Raw genomic sequence first — 12,768 nt, 5'->3', positions numbered from 1 at the left:
GGCCATACATGAGGCCAGCCGCGAGTGTGTTTGGTTGAGGTCGATGACCCAACACGTCCGAGCTGATTGCGGGATGGCCGAGTGCAAAAAGCCAACTGTGATGTATGAGGACAATGCTGCGTGCATTGCTCAGCTCAAGAACGGTTACATAAAAGGTGATAGGACGAAACACATATTGCCTAAGTTCTTCTTTATTCACGAGCTTCAGAAAGTCAGTGAGGTCCAGGTCGTCCAAGTACGATCCAGTGACAATTCAGCTGACATATTCACCAAGGCATTTCCTACCTGCACGTGCAGGAAGCTCACACATCAGATTGGGATGCGTAGGCTGAAGGACCTCCACTGAGGTTCACATCAGGGGGAGTAGTACGTATTATACTCTTTTTCCTTCATCATGGTTTTGTCCCACTTGGTTTTCCTGATAAAGTTTTAATGAGGCAACATTAAGTGTATTACAATCTCTGTATGGTTATGGCATCCAAGGGGGAGTGTTATAAATCAATTGGTGGATGTCCATAACTGGTCCGGTCGATAACCAGCCCATACACTTAGAGAGAGAGACGGCCCAACCCTAGAGAGAGGCAGCCGCGAGACTTGGAGAGGAGAGAGAGGCGGCTCCAACTTGTCTATTTCCTAATTCGTTTATGTTTATGATTTGTAATCTTTTCTACTATTGTATTTTCATTTATCTCTCTTGTAACCCCTATATAAAGGGAACACTTATTCATTAATAAGATACAGAAACTTACAGTTCTAAATCCTTAAGTTTACAACATACTATAAACTAATTAGAACAAAACTGAAAAAGTAATAAATGAAAACTATAAGCAAAAAACGTGAAATATTTATCTTTTGAGGGAAGTGATATTGAATAGGCCGGTTGGCATTAAATTGTTTATGAAAAAGGTTAAGGAGATTACGGGGGTGATTAGTAGTTGCTGTAGGTGTGTCCACAGCCCTATTTATTTCTACAGCACCAAATTCAAAGTAATCAAGCTTTAATTTTTTTTTTGAAACCACAGCTCTTGAAATAACCTACAACTGTATAAGTGCTCTGCAGAGCCAAACATCTAAAGTAATTTTTTAGTGCTTTTCATAAAATTCTACGGCACTAAAATCTAAAGCCACAACAAAAAGTCTACAGCAAAAATTTTAAAACTACAGTCATTACCAATCGGACCCTATAACTGGCAGATAAAAGGCACGTTTATTTTGGGCACATTTTGTTTCCATGTAGAACAATACTTAGGTTCAGCCCCTGTGGAGAATGATTAAATTCACCACACTCTTCGTAACCAATCAAAGTGCCATGTAAGAATAGTTAAAAAAATAATAAAAATAAAAAAAACAAGCTGAAAAAAAACAACACCGACATTAATTAACGCCGTCTAAAAACCTACTCTAAAACCATAAATCCTAAATCTGAAACACTAAACCATAAATCTCAATCCTAAAATCTAAACCCTAAATCTTAAACCATAATTAATGTCGGTGTTGTTTTTTTTTCCAGCTATTTATTTTTTATTTTTATTGCTTTTTTAAACTATTTCTATATAAAATTTTGGTTGGTTATGAAAAGTGCGCTGAATTTAACCATTCATCGTAGAGGTTAACCCAGGTATTGTTCTTCCATGTAACGAAAAAAAGTTCGATCATTAAATTTTAGGTTTGTACCGATCAACTGTTTGAAATTGCAATTGTGCGTCTCTCAAGTGTCACCGGAGCAGAGATGGGCCCATGTGCACTTATTAACCGTGTCTGGACATATGTATGGTAACAAAAAATAATCATAACATAAATAGAGGCTTGTATTCTCCCTAAACAGGCAAACAAACTCAAACCTGCTTTGTTTTGAGATGGAGAATACGAATTACATTAATGATCAAGTGTTCATAAGTTTCCGGGGAAAAGATGAGCGGTACGGATTCTTAACCTATCTCAAACAGAGGTTACTAGAAAGCAATGTGAATGTGTTCATCGACGAGAACGCGGCTGGAGAACCACTTGAGAATATCTTTGGACGCATCCGAAAGTCAAGGATCGCGATTGTGATCTTCTCCAAGAACTACGCGGAGTCGAGTTGGTGTTTGGACGAGCTGGTGGAGATCAAGAAATGCATGGAGACGGAGAAGCTCAATGCTGTCAAACCCATCTTTCGTAAGGTGAAGGTTTCAAGCGTTAGGAAACAGAGCGGAAAGTTTGGGGAAAGGTTTCTTGCTTTGCAAAACTCTTTGCTTGCTGAAGAAGTCGATAAGAAGAAGATGAAGCGTATTAATTCCAGGATCAAGAGATGGAAGAAAGCTTTGGAGTTCGTCACTGGAATGATTGGACTGACTTGCGACAAAAAAAATGTAAGATTCTCGGTAGACCTGCGTGAGCATATTATTTTGGGACTTTTAGATGTATATTTTAGTTTTCGGGTATTGGGATATTTTTCGGATTTTGGGTATTTTTTTGGTATTCGGATATAGTTCGAAATACGTCCAAATATCCAAATCAAACTATACCCAAAAAATAGTATATGTAACGATCAAACAAAATTTAAATCTGATCCGAAACCGATAAAAGCCAACTAGAAACTGCTCGAAAGTTTTACAAATAACTACAAGGGCCTAAATCTCTCTAAAACGCGAAGGATCCGGATCCGGATCCAGTGAGAACCGACCTGGATATCGAAATGCACATGCCTAATTCTAGGGTATGATCAAAGTGTTGAGTTTATTACATATATAATGTTTAACAGTTTCCAGGTCGGAGTTTGAGTTTGTGGGAAAAGTTGTCGAAAAGGTTCATAAAACGTTAGGTAAAACTGCAGCAGAGGCAGGTCGTAATAGTACTCCTGAAACTAGTAAGGTGTGTGTATTCTTACTTCCTTACATGAGTAGTTTTTGCATGGTGGCTAATCTCTAATATCGCAGAAATCACAGGAAAAACTATCATATCTGTTTGTTTTCAATATCAATCACTCAAACGTGAACGGACTAATCCATTCTTCAAGGACACTGGAAGCTCTGACCCTGAACCTGGACAGATTGAATCCTGAACGCTACAACAGGGTCTCTCTCTCTTAGTCTGTTTCTCTCAGTTTTTGTTTTGTTTTATCATCAGCTTCTGATTACTAGGCTAATGCTACAACCCGCAGAGTGTTGATTTGAACCCTTCCTCTGGACATTACAGACGCACTGCCTCATACCGTGACGAGAGAGATAGATTTGACCATTTGCCTTGTAAGTTCAGATCATGACATAGCCATTCATATGTTGTTGTCTGAATACTGACACGGACTTGACTTTGAATCCACAGTTGAAGAGATCATGGATCAAAAGCGGGCGGATAATCAACGGAGCATTGACAATATCGTCGAGCGAAAATATAGGCATGGTACGACTTTCCTCTCGCCCCTGCGTTACTATTTCGAGCTTTGTTTGTGTCTTCCAAGCGAAGCAAGAGATTACTTCCGATTCAAGCAACTGTGCTTCTTTCTTTTACTTCTGTGCGTCTTTAAGGGAAATCTTTTGTTTTCTAAGCTTTCCGTCTTTGTTTTACCGTCTTTCAATTTTAGTTCCTCACCTTGTCAGATAAGGTAAAGGATGAGTAATAACAATCTCAAGCTCTCATTAACGATCTGGTCTAAGCCGGTTGGTTTGGCTTAGGAAATGATCTTGATTCTTGGCTATATGACACAAGTCTTAAAAGAAAAGATTAGTTTAAGAGATCAACATAGATATCGATGTACTTGCACACCAATCTAATATAAAATGAAGAGAAATTTGTATTTATTTTACATATTTGGAAAGTAGATACATCATGAGAAAACATTCCACGATTGATGATTATGATAAGGACACCAATTTTATTTGTTACATGTACGAGAGTGTTCATGATCGATCTCACATTAAATAAAAGCACTCACCCCCTGTATATTAATTGAAGATCATTTAAAAAGTTGTAATCTTAAGTTTCTACTAATTAAAAAAAGATTCTAATTAACTATCACTTAATTAGAATGTCAATTTAGCTTACGTGGCAGATTAAGAATCAATTGAAAAATGTTGGTCCAAAATCTAATTACTAGAGAACATTATATTAACCCAAAATATAATAACTATGTATCTTTCATTAAATAAGAGAAACGGAGTTACTTACTATGATTAAGATATATATATCAATTAATGATTATGGATAATAAAGATTTGATAACAATTTTTGCATCATTCCTTATTTTTGTTTAATTTTATATTATTAAAAAATTAGATTTTTTCTTATATGTTATATTTTGAATTTTTTAAAACGGCTATAAATTACAAAAAAAATGTTAAAAATCCCTTTGAAAATTTTGTGATCAATGACTTATATTTTTTATTATAACAAGATATAAATAATCATACAATTGTATTAATATGAATTTTTATTTAATAGATATTAATATTATATATATATTAATATTGTTTAAATTAAACTATGTGCCATTTCAAAATAGATAAATATGTTAATTTTGAAATTTACATCGAAAGAGTATTGAGACCTTAATATTTTAATTTTGAAATTTGCATAAAAAGAATACCACATCAAAAATTTGAGATTAATGGTTTAAATTTTTTGTTACATTAAATATACAAATGTTTATAAAACCATATTAGTAAGAAGTCTCAATAACAAATATTTATATTAAAATCTTATTATATAAAAGAGTGTTTTACTCTTTCTAAGAGTGCTATATGTGATTTCACGTAGGAAAATCGCGCGTCTAGGAGCTGACACGTGCCTATCTTATTAAACGCTCTGTTTCATTTATTTTTTCCTCGGAATATTTTGGGCTTAGCTTCATAGTGTGTTTTGCTTTATCAAGCCCATACTGATATAAAGCATAATATGATTATGATGCGTTCAAAACGCGGCGTTTTTTATTTTATCGTTTCACACTCTCTCTTCTCCACCGTAGGCAATTCTAAGGTTTTCATCGATTCACTGATCCAGCAATCAATCGGCGCCGTAGCGAATCGAGCGATTTATTCATCTTCTTCCTACTGATCGAATCCAGAAATCAATCGGTTAAGGATTCATTACTATTAAATTCCATCTTAAATCCATTGTACACGATCTATCTTCAATGCCACTTTTGCTCTTCAAAGGTGGTGGAGATTCCACTATAAAAAAAGGTTAGCATTCTATCAATCTATTAAAAAAAAAAAAAATCCGACTCTATTTGTAACGACTCCGGCGTGTTAAATCCTACTTACTTTTTTTCCTTGATTATGTTATTGAACTTTTGCGTCGTGTTGAATCATTTTACCAAGTTTTCCAGATTATTTATTTGTTTGTTGATTGTTCTATCTAATTCACATGTCTAACCATGAGAAACTACAGGAATATCAGTTGACCAGTTACAGACCCTGTGAAAGTTTAAGATTATAGCGTTAGTGGCAACGTTTTCCTAATAAAAATTTCTTCATATCGCCTGGCATAGGCTGAGAAGCTACACACGACACGAGTAAAGGATGAGGAGTGCGAGGCAGATGAGTGGAAGTTCTGTGTTGTTTAGACGTCTTGCTTTAGTTATACTGAACTTGGCTAATTGTGACATGTTTGCTGTTAAAGTTACCCAAAATCAAAAGTCTACTTTACAGTTCTCCCAAGTTTTAATCTCAAGGGTTATGCTTCAATTGGCTTTAGAGTTGCATACTCTTTGATGGTTGGTGGGAGAGAAATGCTTCATTGTCTTGTCATAAAACTACAACTTTGTGGGGGTTGTTGTCTAATTTCGGTTGTTAGATGTTAGTGTTTCACTGTGTCCAAAAGAAAAAAAAAAAGATGTTAGTGTGTCACGATACTGATAGCTTATGGTTATCGATGTGCAGATAATTCAAAGAAGATATCATTCCTTGATTCTCTTGATGTCCCTCCATAGAATCAAGCATATTGTGATAATTCGGAGTTTATGGTTTTGTTTAACATATATTTAAAAACGAAATGAAAACCCAAGAAACATGATTTTTATTTTCATTTCTCATGCTTTTAGTAAATATTGCCTTCTGTTTATCAAGGTTTGTTTCGCTGGCGAGTGATGGTCGTATAACAAAGAGAAGGAATGCCATCTTTAGTGGCTGTTTCTCTAGAAGCTGAGATGACATGAAAATAGCTATTTCTGAGTCCAAGGAAAAAGAAGCCAGAAAGAAATAGTGGAGCTACCGAAGCAGCTGCAGCAAGCAACTCAAAGGCTGATGAAGCAAAATCATTCACTGTCTAAGTGAAGCAAAATCATCCACTTAAAAGCTACGAAAGTCTCAAGAAGAAGTAGAGCAAGCAAAGGCTAGGGCAAGTACAATGGAGACCATTTTATATTGGCAGCTCAGGAATAAACCAAGGCTGCTAAAGGTTCGGACAGGTTGGCATTAGCCGCCATCTGCTTAGCTAGCGTGCTCATGATGCTGAAGAAGAAGCCAATACAAGAATTGCAACAGTTGTTCTGAGGAATCTAGAGAAATAGAGAAAGTAAACTTGGAGAGGAAGAAGCAAAAAAACACTTGCATAAGCAACCGAGAAGGCTAAAGAAGATGAGTTAGGCCTAGAACAAGAGTTGAGAAAACGGAAAGAAGAATATAAAGTAAAGAAAGATCAGTGATAATGGGGTGAGCATAGTGAAAATTTATGGAGGAAGAATAGAAGGGTCAAAGGCAAAGAAACTGAGTTTAATTGAATTGAACAAACCCAATCCCACAAGCAAATCCTAGAAAAAGGTCACATAAGTGAGTCTGATGCGAAGAAGTTGATTAGGTAAGATCTGTTTTATAAATGTAAAAGTCTACATTATAAAAGAAGAGTTAAGTCATCTCGATTTCTGATACTTAGTGACCACCGGTAACTTGCTTTATTAATGGCATTTTATCTCAACATCTACTGCAATAGAACCCGGATTATAAAGGCAACGATTACCAAAAGAGAAATCTTTAATTTCGATCTAAAATTAAAATATGGTTTTAAATAACATTAATACTCCCTCCGTTTCATTTTAAATGTCGTTTTAGAGAATTTTTTTCGTTACAAAATAAATGTCGTTTCGATTTTCAAGGCAAAATTTATTAATTTTATGCAAAATTTATTAATTTTATGCAAAATTTATTTTTTTATTGGTTGAAATATGGTTAGGTGTATAGGTAATAGTGTTTTCTTATAGAAAATGTACAAAATTAATTATTTTCTTAATCTGTGTGCCGAAACCTAAAACGACACTTATAATGAAACAGATGGAGTAAATGATAATTTAATAAACTATAATTTTTGGTTAGTATTGTATTTCATACATGAAAATAGTTTTCTACCAATTTTAGATTAAATTTCTTTTTCATAGTATTGCATGATTTAATAGTCCAATACATTCAAAATTTTCCAAAGAAAATATATTATTATTTGTGTTATTGGTTTATGTATTTTAATTGATTCAAAAATCTAAATATTATTTACAAATCCAAGTAAAATATACATATTTTAAAATTTAACATACGATTTTAATTAGTATTTACAAATCCGAAAGCTTTCCCTCGGATTACCTTCAGATTTGAGACTTTATATTTTAACAAAGCAATATATACAAACTTATTCAATTCTATTAATAAATTTGTATGATTGAATAACACCTCATTTGAATTTATAAATAATGACACCAATAATTTATTATATTTAGTTTGGATTTCCAAATCTATTCAAATACACTAACCAATAACATTACAAATTAAATTATATATTCAAATTATCTTAGAAACTGAGAAAGTAACATTACAAAATATATGGACAATTAATGATCCTTGATTGATGTGGCCACGTTTCAAAACACAATATTTTAGTCAAAATGTTTATTATTTTCAGGTATAAAAAGTTGTGCTTTAAACTTATATTATAAGTCATTATTACAAATACAAGCTTTGTTTTCATGTTCTAGATGGTTCCATCTTCGGATATTAACCATTTGATAGTTAAAGTACAAAAAGCACAATTTACTAACTTCCATAACATTTCTAGAAAATATGACATATAGAACAAAGCAGATGCTCGCAGTAGACATAACAACATTTACGAAATTGGACAGAATATTGCTTAGCAAATGGAATTTGAAGGCCTTCCATGTTATCTTCGAACAAATATACGTTTATTCTAAATCACAAAAAAAATATGCTATAACCGAAAAAGAAAAAACTCATGTATCTTTTAATTAACAACATACGAATGAAATAATATTTTTAAAATAAAATGAAGATTTGTGATGTGTTTAAATTTGGATAAATGTTACGCTCGGTTTACCCATTTAAAATGATACATTTGTCATCTTTTTTCTTTTTATTTTTATTTATAATTTATTCATTTTTTCCTTATAAATAAACTTATTAGTACGATTAATTACATAATATATACCCAAATATAACCAAAACATCACACAAAAGAAACAAAGAAATACCAAGAGATTAACTTCTTTAGTCAGCTATTCAACGTAATTAATTATGTAACGATACATAAAGTAACCATAATAACCCATTATATCATAAATACCAAAAAAACAACAACAATTGTTAATAATAACAATTACTAACATTGTCCAAAAACAACTATAATAATTTTGACAGAGAGTTCCTCTAAATTAAAACCACATTCTCCACTATTTTATAACCTCTCACAAAAAAAGATACGATGGTATTTGAAAACTCGATCTCATTCTATTTTGATCAAATTCGATTCATTTTTGTGTATTTTATAATGTTATAATACTTAAAACACTCTAAATTCTTACAGTTCTGAATTAAAACAAAAACAATACTAAGAATTCGATCATTTTAGCTATATAATTGAAATTTGATGCAGACAACATAATTATATTCACACTCAATTTATCATTAAAGAAAATTATATATTTTATGAAAACTGATCCATCAAATCCCGGGCGTAGTGCGGACCTGCCCTAGTATACTTAATATTTATGTCAATATCTTTGAAATGTAATTATATACCATATAAAATAAAATAAATGATTATTTTTATTTATTTACCATAAATATATTGTAAATAAACAACATTTATTGTTTTGAATTATGTGATTACTATAATCTCTTATATATTAATTGAGAAACCATTGATTACTCTAGCAAGTGTAAGATTTTATTAATTATTATTTTTCGAAAATCTTTCAAGAGATCGTTACAACTAAGATTTATTTAGAAGTTATTGAAATCACCTAGAGAAAACATGGATTACACAACAAATATGCTTTCCTAACCTTAACCCCTTTCTATTCGTCACAACACCGATAGAAAATATTTGGAAGTGCCGATTGACAATCTGAAATGGTAATGTTTTTTAAGTTCAGTCCATTTTTTTTTTAAATGGGACTAGAATAGTTTTTAATGATTAATTAAATGGGTTATGTACATAGTAAAATGTGTTTTGATTTAAAAATTATTGCATACCCAAAATAAATATGAACCATAATCATTTTTGTTTAAAATTTTGTCACAATAAAAATATAGGGCTGGGCAACAAATCCGAATCCAAAAAACCAAATCAAGGCCGATTCAAAGAATAATACTGAACTTTAACCAAAATTGGTTAGATATCCGAATGTGTTCAAAATTTTGGTATCTAGAAAACCACAACCGAACCCGATTTAAACCGTAATATTTTAGGTATCCGAATATATCTGAACAAGATTTATATACTTAAATATACAAATATTATAAGTACATGTTTAAATATCTAAACGATACTTATAATACCTGAAATATTTAAAATATCTATTGATTTTCTATCCAAATATTAAAGCTAAACCGATTTTTATGTTAAGTTTAAGTATTTTGGCATACATCATTCAAATTTATATGTTATATATTATTTTTAGTTTTGGTTTTTAGATTTTAAAAAATTTAAAGTATATATGAACTTAAAATTTTTGAAAAAAATTTAAATAGGTTTTCCTAAACCAAACCCGAACCAAACCCGCAAAGATCTGAACCGAACCAAATCTTCAAAAATCTGAATCGAACCAAATGGTACTCGAATGTCCACCTCTAATCAAATGTGAAAAACGTTATTGATAACAAAATGTATATTGTTTATAATATTTTTAAGTACAATATATTTTTTAAAAAATTCACCATGCGTAGGACGCGGGTTATCGTCTAGTTTATTATTACAGCAAATGTAAATAGACTTATGCAAAGATCGTCATATTGTCCCTTTAGTTGAAGCCATTGACGGTTTTGAGTGGAGTTCCACCTTCACAGAATCTCTTCAATCTTTCAAATGCGTCCTTGATAAGCTTCTAAGTACTATTCTTATTGCCTAATTATCAAACCGATTACAATCTCTTTTTTTTTGAACGATGCCTTGAGCCTTCAGAATCAAGAACAAGCTCTTGAAACTGCCTTCTTGAAGAGCTGAACTCAACAAGCCAAAAGATCCAATCTAACAAAAGGGATGATCAACAACAAAGGTAAAGAAGTATATTTATACTATCTCCTAACTGTCTCTGTTTCTTGACTCTCAAGTTGTTGCAGCAGTGCCAGCTCAGCTCATCTCTACTCTATGAGTCTTCCTTTGCCAACTCAGTTTCGGTACCTATCAGTCCTCCACTGTCGCCGTATTCATGTCGTAGAATGCCTCAACCAGTTCTTCTGACTAAATGCAATCCCTAACCAATCCAACACACATGTTCTATTGGTTAAAACAGGAAAACATTGTATTATTTATACATATTTTGCCTTGAACCCTACGTTGTCTTCAGTTATAACCAATGCTTTTAAACCCAGCCCGGACACTGAACCGGACGACTTACCGGGTCGCTGGGTCATTGGGTCGACCGCGGGTAAACCGCGGCTTAATAAATAAATAAATTTTATTATAATATAATATGTTAGCTATGAAAATAAATATATAAAAACTAAAGTTTAATATTTTCTAAGTGTTTTTTAAAACATAAAATAATAGTTTGGATATGTAAATATTTTATGTTTAAAAAGTATTTAGAAAATACTTAACTTTAGTTTTTATTTTTTTTATTTTATTTGACATAAAAAATACCAAAAAAATAGTTTAGACTATTTAAAATTTTTTGTAACAAAGTAAGAGTTATGATATCTAAAAAAAATCAAGATATAAAATTCATAAATATTTAAATGTCTAATGTGAATAATAAATTAAACTTCAAATTCAAAATAAACAAAAAGTAAAAGATCATTGTAATAAATTGTCAATAGCGGAAATAAACTAACACCAAATCACATCAACTAATTTTGGTTTTCTCTACCATCGTTCACTTCATTTTCTTCATGTGGCATAGTGAAATCTTCATCAAAATCTAAAAATCACAAATGTAAAATTGAAAAGGGAAGCCCTCTTTTTTTTTTTGGTTAACACCTAACTTCTTAATTGAAAACTTAGAATATAAAACATAATCTAAAAACTAAAAAAAAAGAAGTAAAAAGTATGTATTGGTTCAATCGGTATCGGGTTCCGGGTTTTAGTGGGTTTTTGCGGATTTTTAAATATTGAGTTTTTCACAAAACCCAAACCAGTTTTTTTCTGGGTCACCGGGTTTACCGGTTCAACCGTAGATCCGGGTCGGGTTTCAAAACATTGGTTATAACCATTCAGTACCTGGTAAACGACGAGATTTTCTTCCATAGCAAGCTTCCTGCAGAAGTCTTGATCGTCTTCAATGTCAGCAGAGCACATTAATCCAACTTACTCTGCGAAGATATTAATGAAAGTTCAATGTCAAGATTAGCTTTTCAAACTAAAAGAAAAGTGTTAAAAATGTTGTGAAACTAGAGAATAGAATCTATGTTTCTGTATATTAATCATAACATATGGAGCCCTTTATATATAGGGAATTACACCGTCATAGAATAATGAAAAGAGTACAAATCATAAACATAAGTAAATAAGGAAATAGTAGAAGCTGGCCGCCGGCTCTCTCTTTCTCTAGCGCATGGGCTGATACCGGACCGGGCCGGTTACGGACATCCATCATATGGTTTATAACACTCCCCTTTGGATGTCATAACCATTCATAGTTTGTAATACGCTTTGGATGTTGCCTCATTACAACCTTATCAGGAAAACCCAGTGGGACAAAACCATGATGAAGGAAAAAGAGTACAACACGTATTACTCCTCCATGTGTAAAGACATAGCCTGTCTGTGATCGAGCATTGTGTGGATCTGATAGATAACCTGCATCAGCAAAACCAACTAAACCTTCTTTGTTTTGGTTATTATAAAATAGACCCAAGTCTTTCGTTCCTTGCAGGTAACGAAGAACATGTTTAATCCTGTTCCAGTGCATTTGGGTCGGACAAGAGTTAAACCTAGATAGTAGGTTCACTGTAAAGCATATATCAAGCCGTGTGCGACTTGCCAAATACATTAAAGCTCCTATGGCACTGAGATATGACACTTCGGGACCAAGGACATCTTCATCGTCCATCTTGGGACGGAAGAGATCAGTGTCCAGGCCAAGGGACCTCACGACCTTGGGGCTGGATAAAGGGTGTGAGTCGGCCATGTTGAATCTCTTGAGTACTTTTTTTGTATATGCCATTTGATGCACAAGGATTCCATCTTTAATGTACTCAAGTTGTAATCCCAAATTTTTTTTTGTTTTTCCTAGATCTTTCATTTCGAATTCTTTCTTAAGATATTCAACTGTTTGGGAAATCTCTCCAGAGGTTCCTAGGATATTCAGATCATCAACATACACTGCTATGATCACAAATCCTTTATTTT

General features: G+C 32.6%; 1 protein-coding gene and 1 long non-coding RNA gene across 5 annotated transcripts; both read left to right on the top strand.

Moving 5' to 3' along the window:
* Window positions 1-1,840: 1,840 nt before the first annotated feature.
* On the top strand, window positions 1,841-3,461 carry LOC106296676 (protein PHLOEM PROTEIN 2-LIKE A8-like). Of its 4 annotated transcripts, none has more exons than XR_001261274.1 (5): window positions 1,841-2,351; window positions 2,744-2,853; window positions 2,928-3,056; window positions 3,143-3,227; window positions 3,304-3,461. XR_001261274.1 is itself a non-coding variant. In XM_013732886.1 (2 exons), the coding sequence occupies exons 1-2, from the start codon at window positions 1,857-1,859 to the stop codon at window positions 2,760-2,762; spliced, it is 507 nt and encodes a 168-aa protein (XP_013588340.1). In that variant the 5' UTR covers window positions 1,841-1,856; the 3' UTR covers window positions 2,763-2,847. The 4 variants fall into 4 exon arrangements, 2 of the variants coding, with proteins under 2 accessions (XP_013588340.1, XP_013588331.1); XR_001261270.1 differs by having other exon boundaries at window positions 2,919-3,056; XM_013732886.1 differs by lacking the exons at window positions 2,928-3,056; window positions 3,143-3,227; window positions 3,304-3,461 and having other exon boundaries at window positions 2,751-2,847.
* Window positions 3,462-4,874: 1,413 nt separating this feature from the next.
* Window positions 4,875-6,001, top strand: LOC106328040. Its single transcript, XR_001267545.1, has 2 exons — window positions 4,875-5,159; window positions 5,368-6,001. It is a non-coding gene; the product is annotated as an uncharacterized LOC106328040 (long non-coding RNA).
* The last annotated feature ends 6,767 nt before the right edge of the window (window positions 6,002-12,768 follow it).

This window comes from Brassica oleracea, chromosome C1, assembly GCF_000695525.1.
Source record: "Brassica oleracea var. oleracea cultivar TO1000 chromosome C1, BOL, whole genome shotgun sequence".
Classification (NCBI taxonomy): domain Eukaryota; kingdom Viridiplantae; phylum Streptophyta; class Magnoliopsida; order Brassicales; family Brassicaceae; genus Brassica; species Brassica oleracea.
Note: the sequence above shows the minus strand (reverse complement) of the source record. Positions and strands in the feature narration are given on the sequence as shown.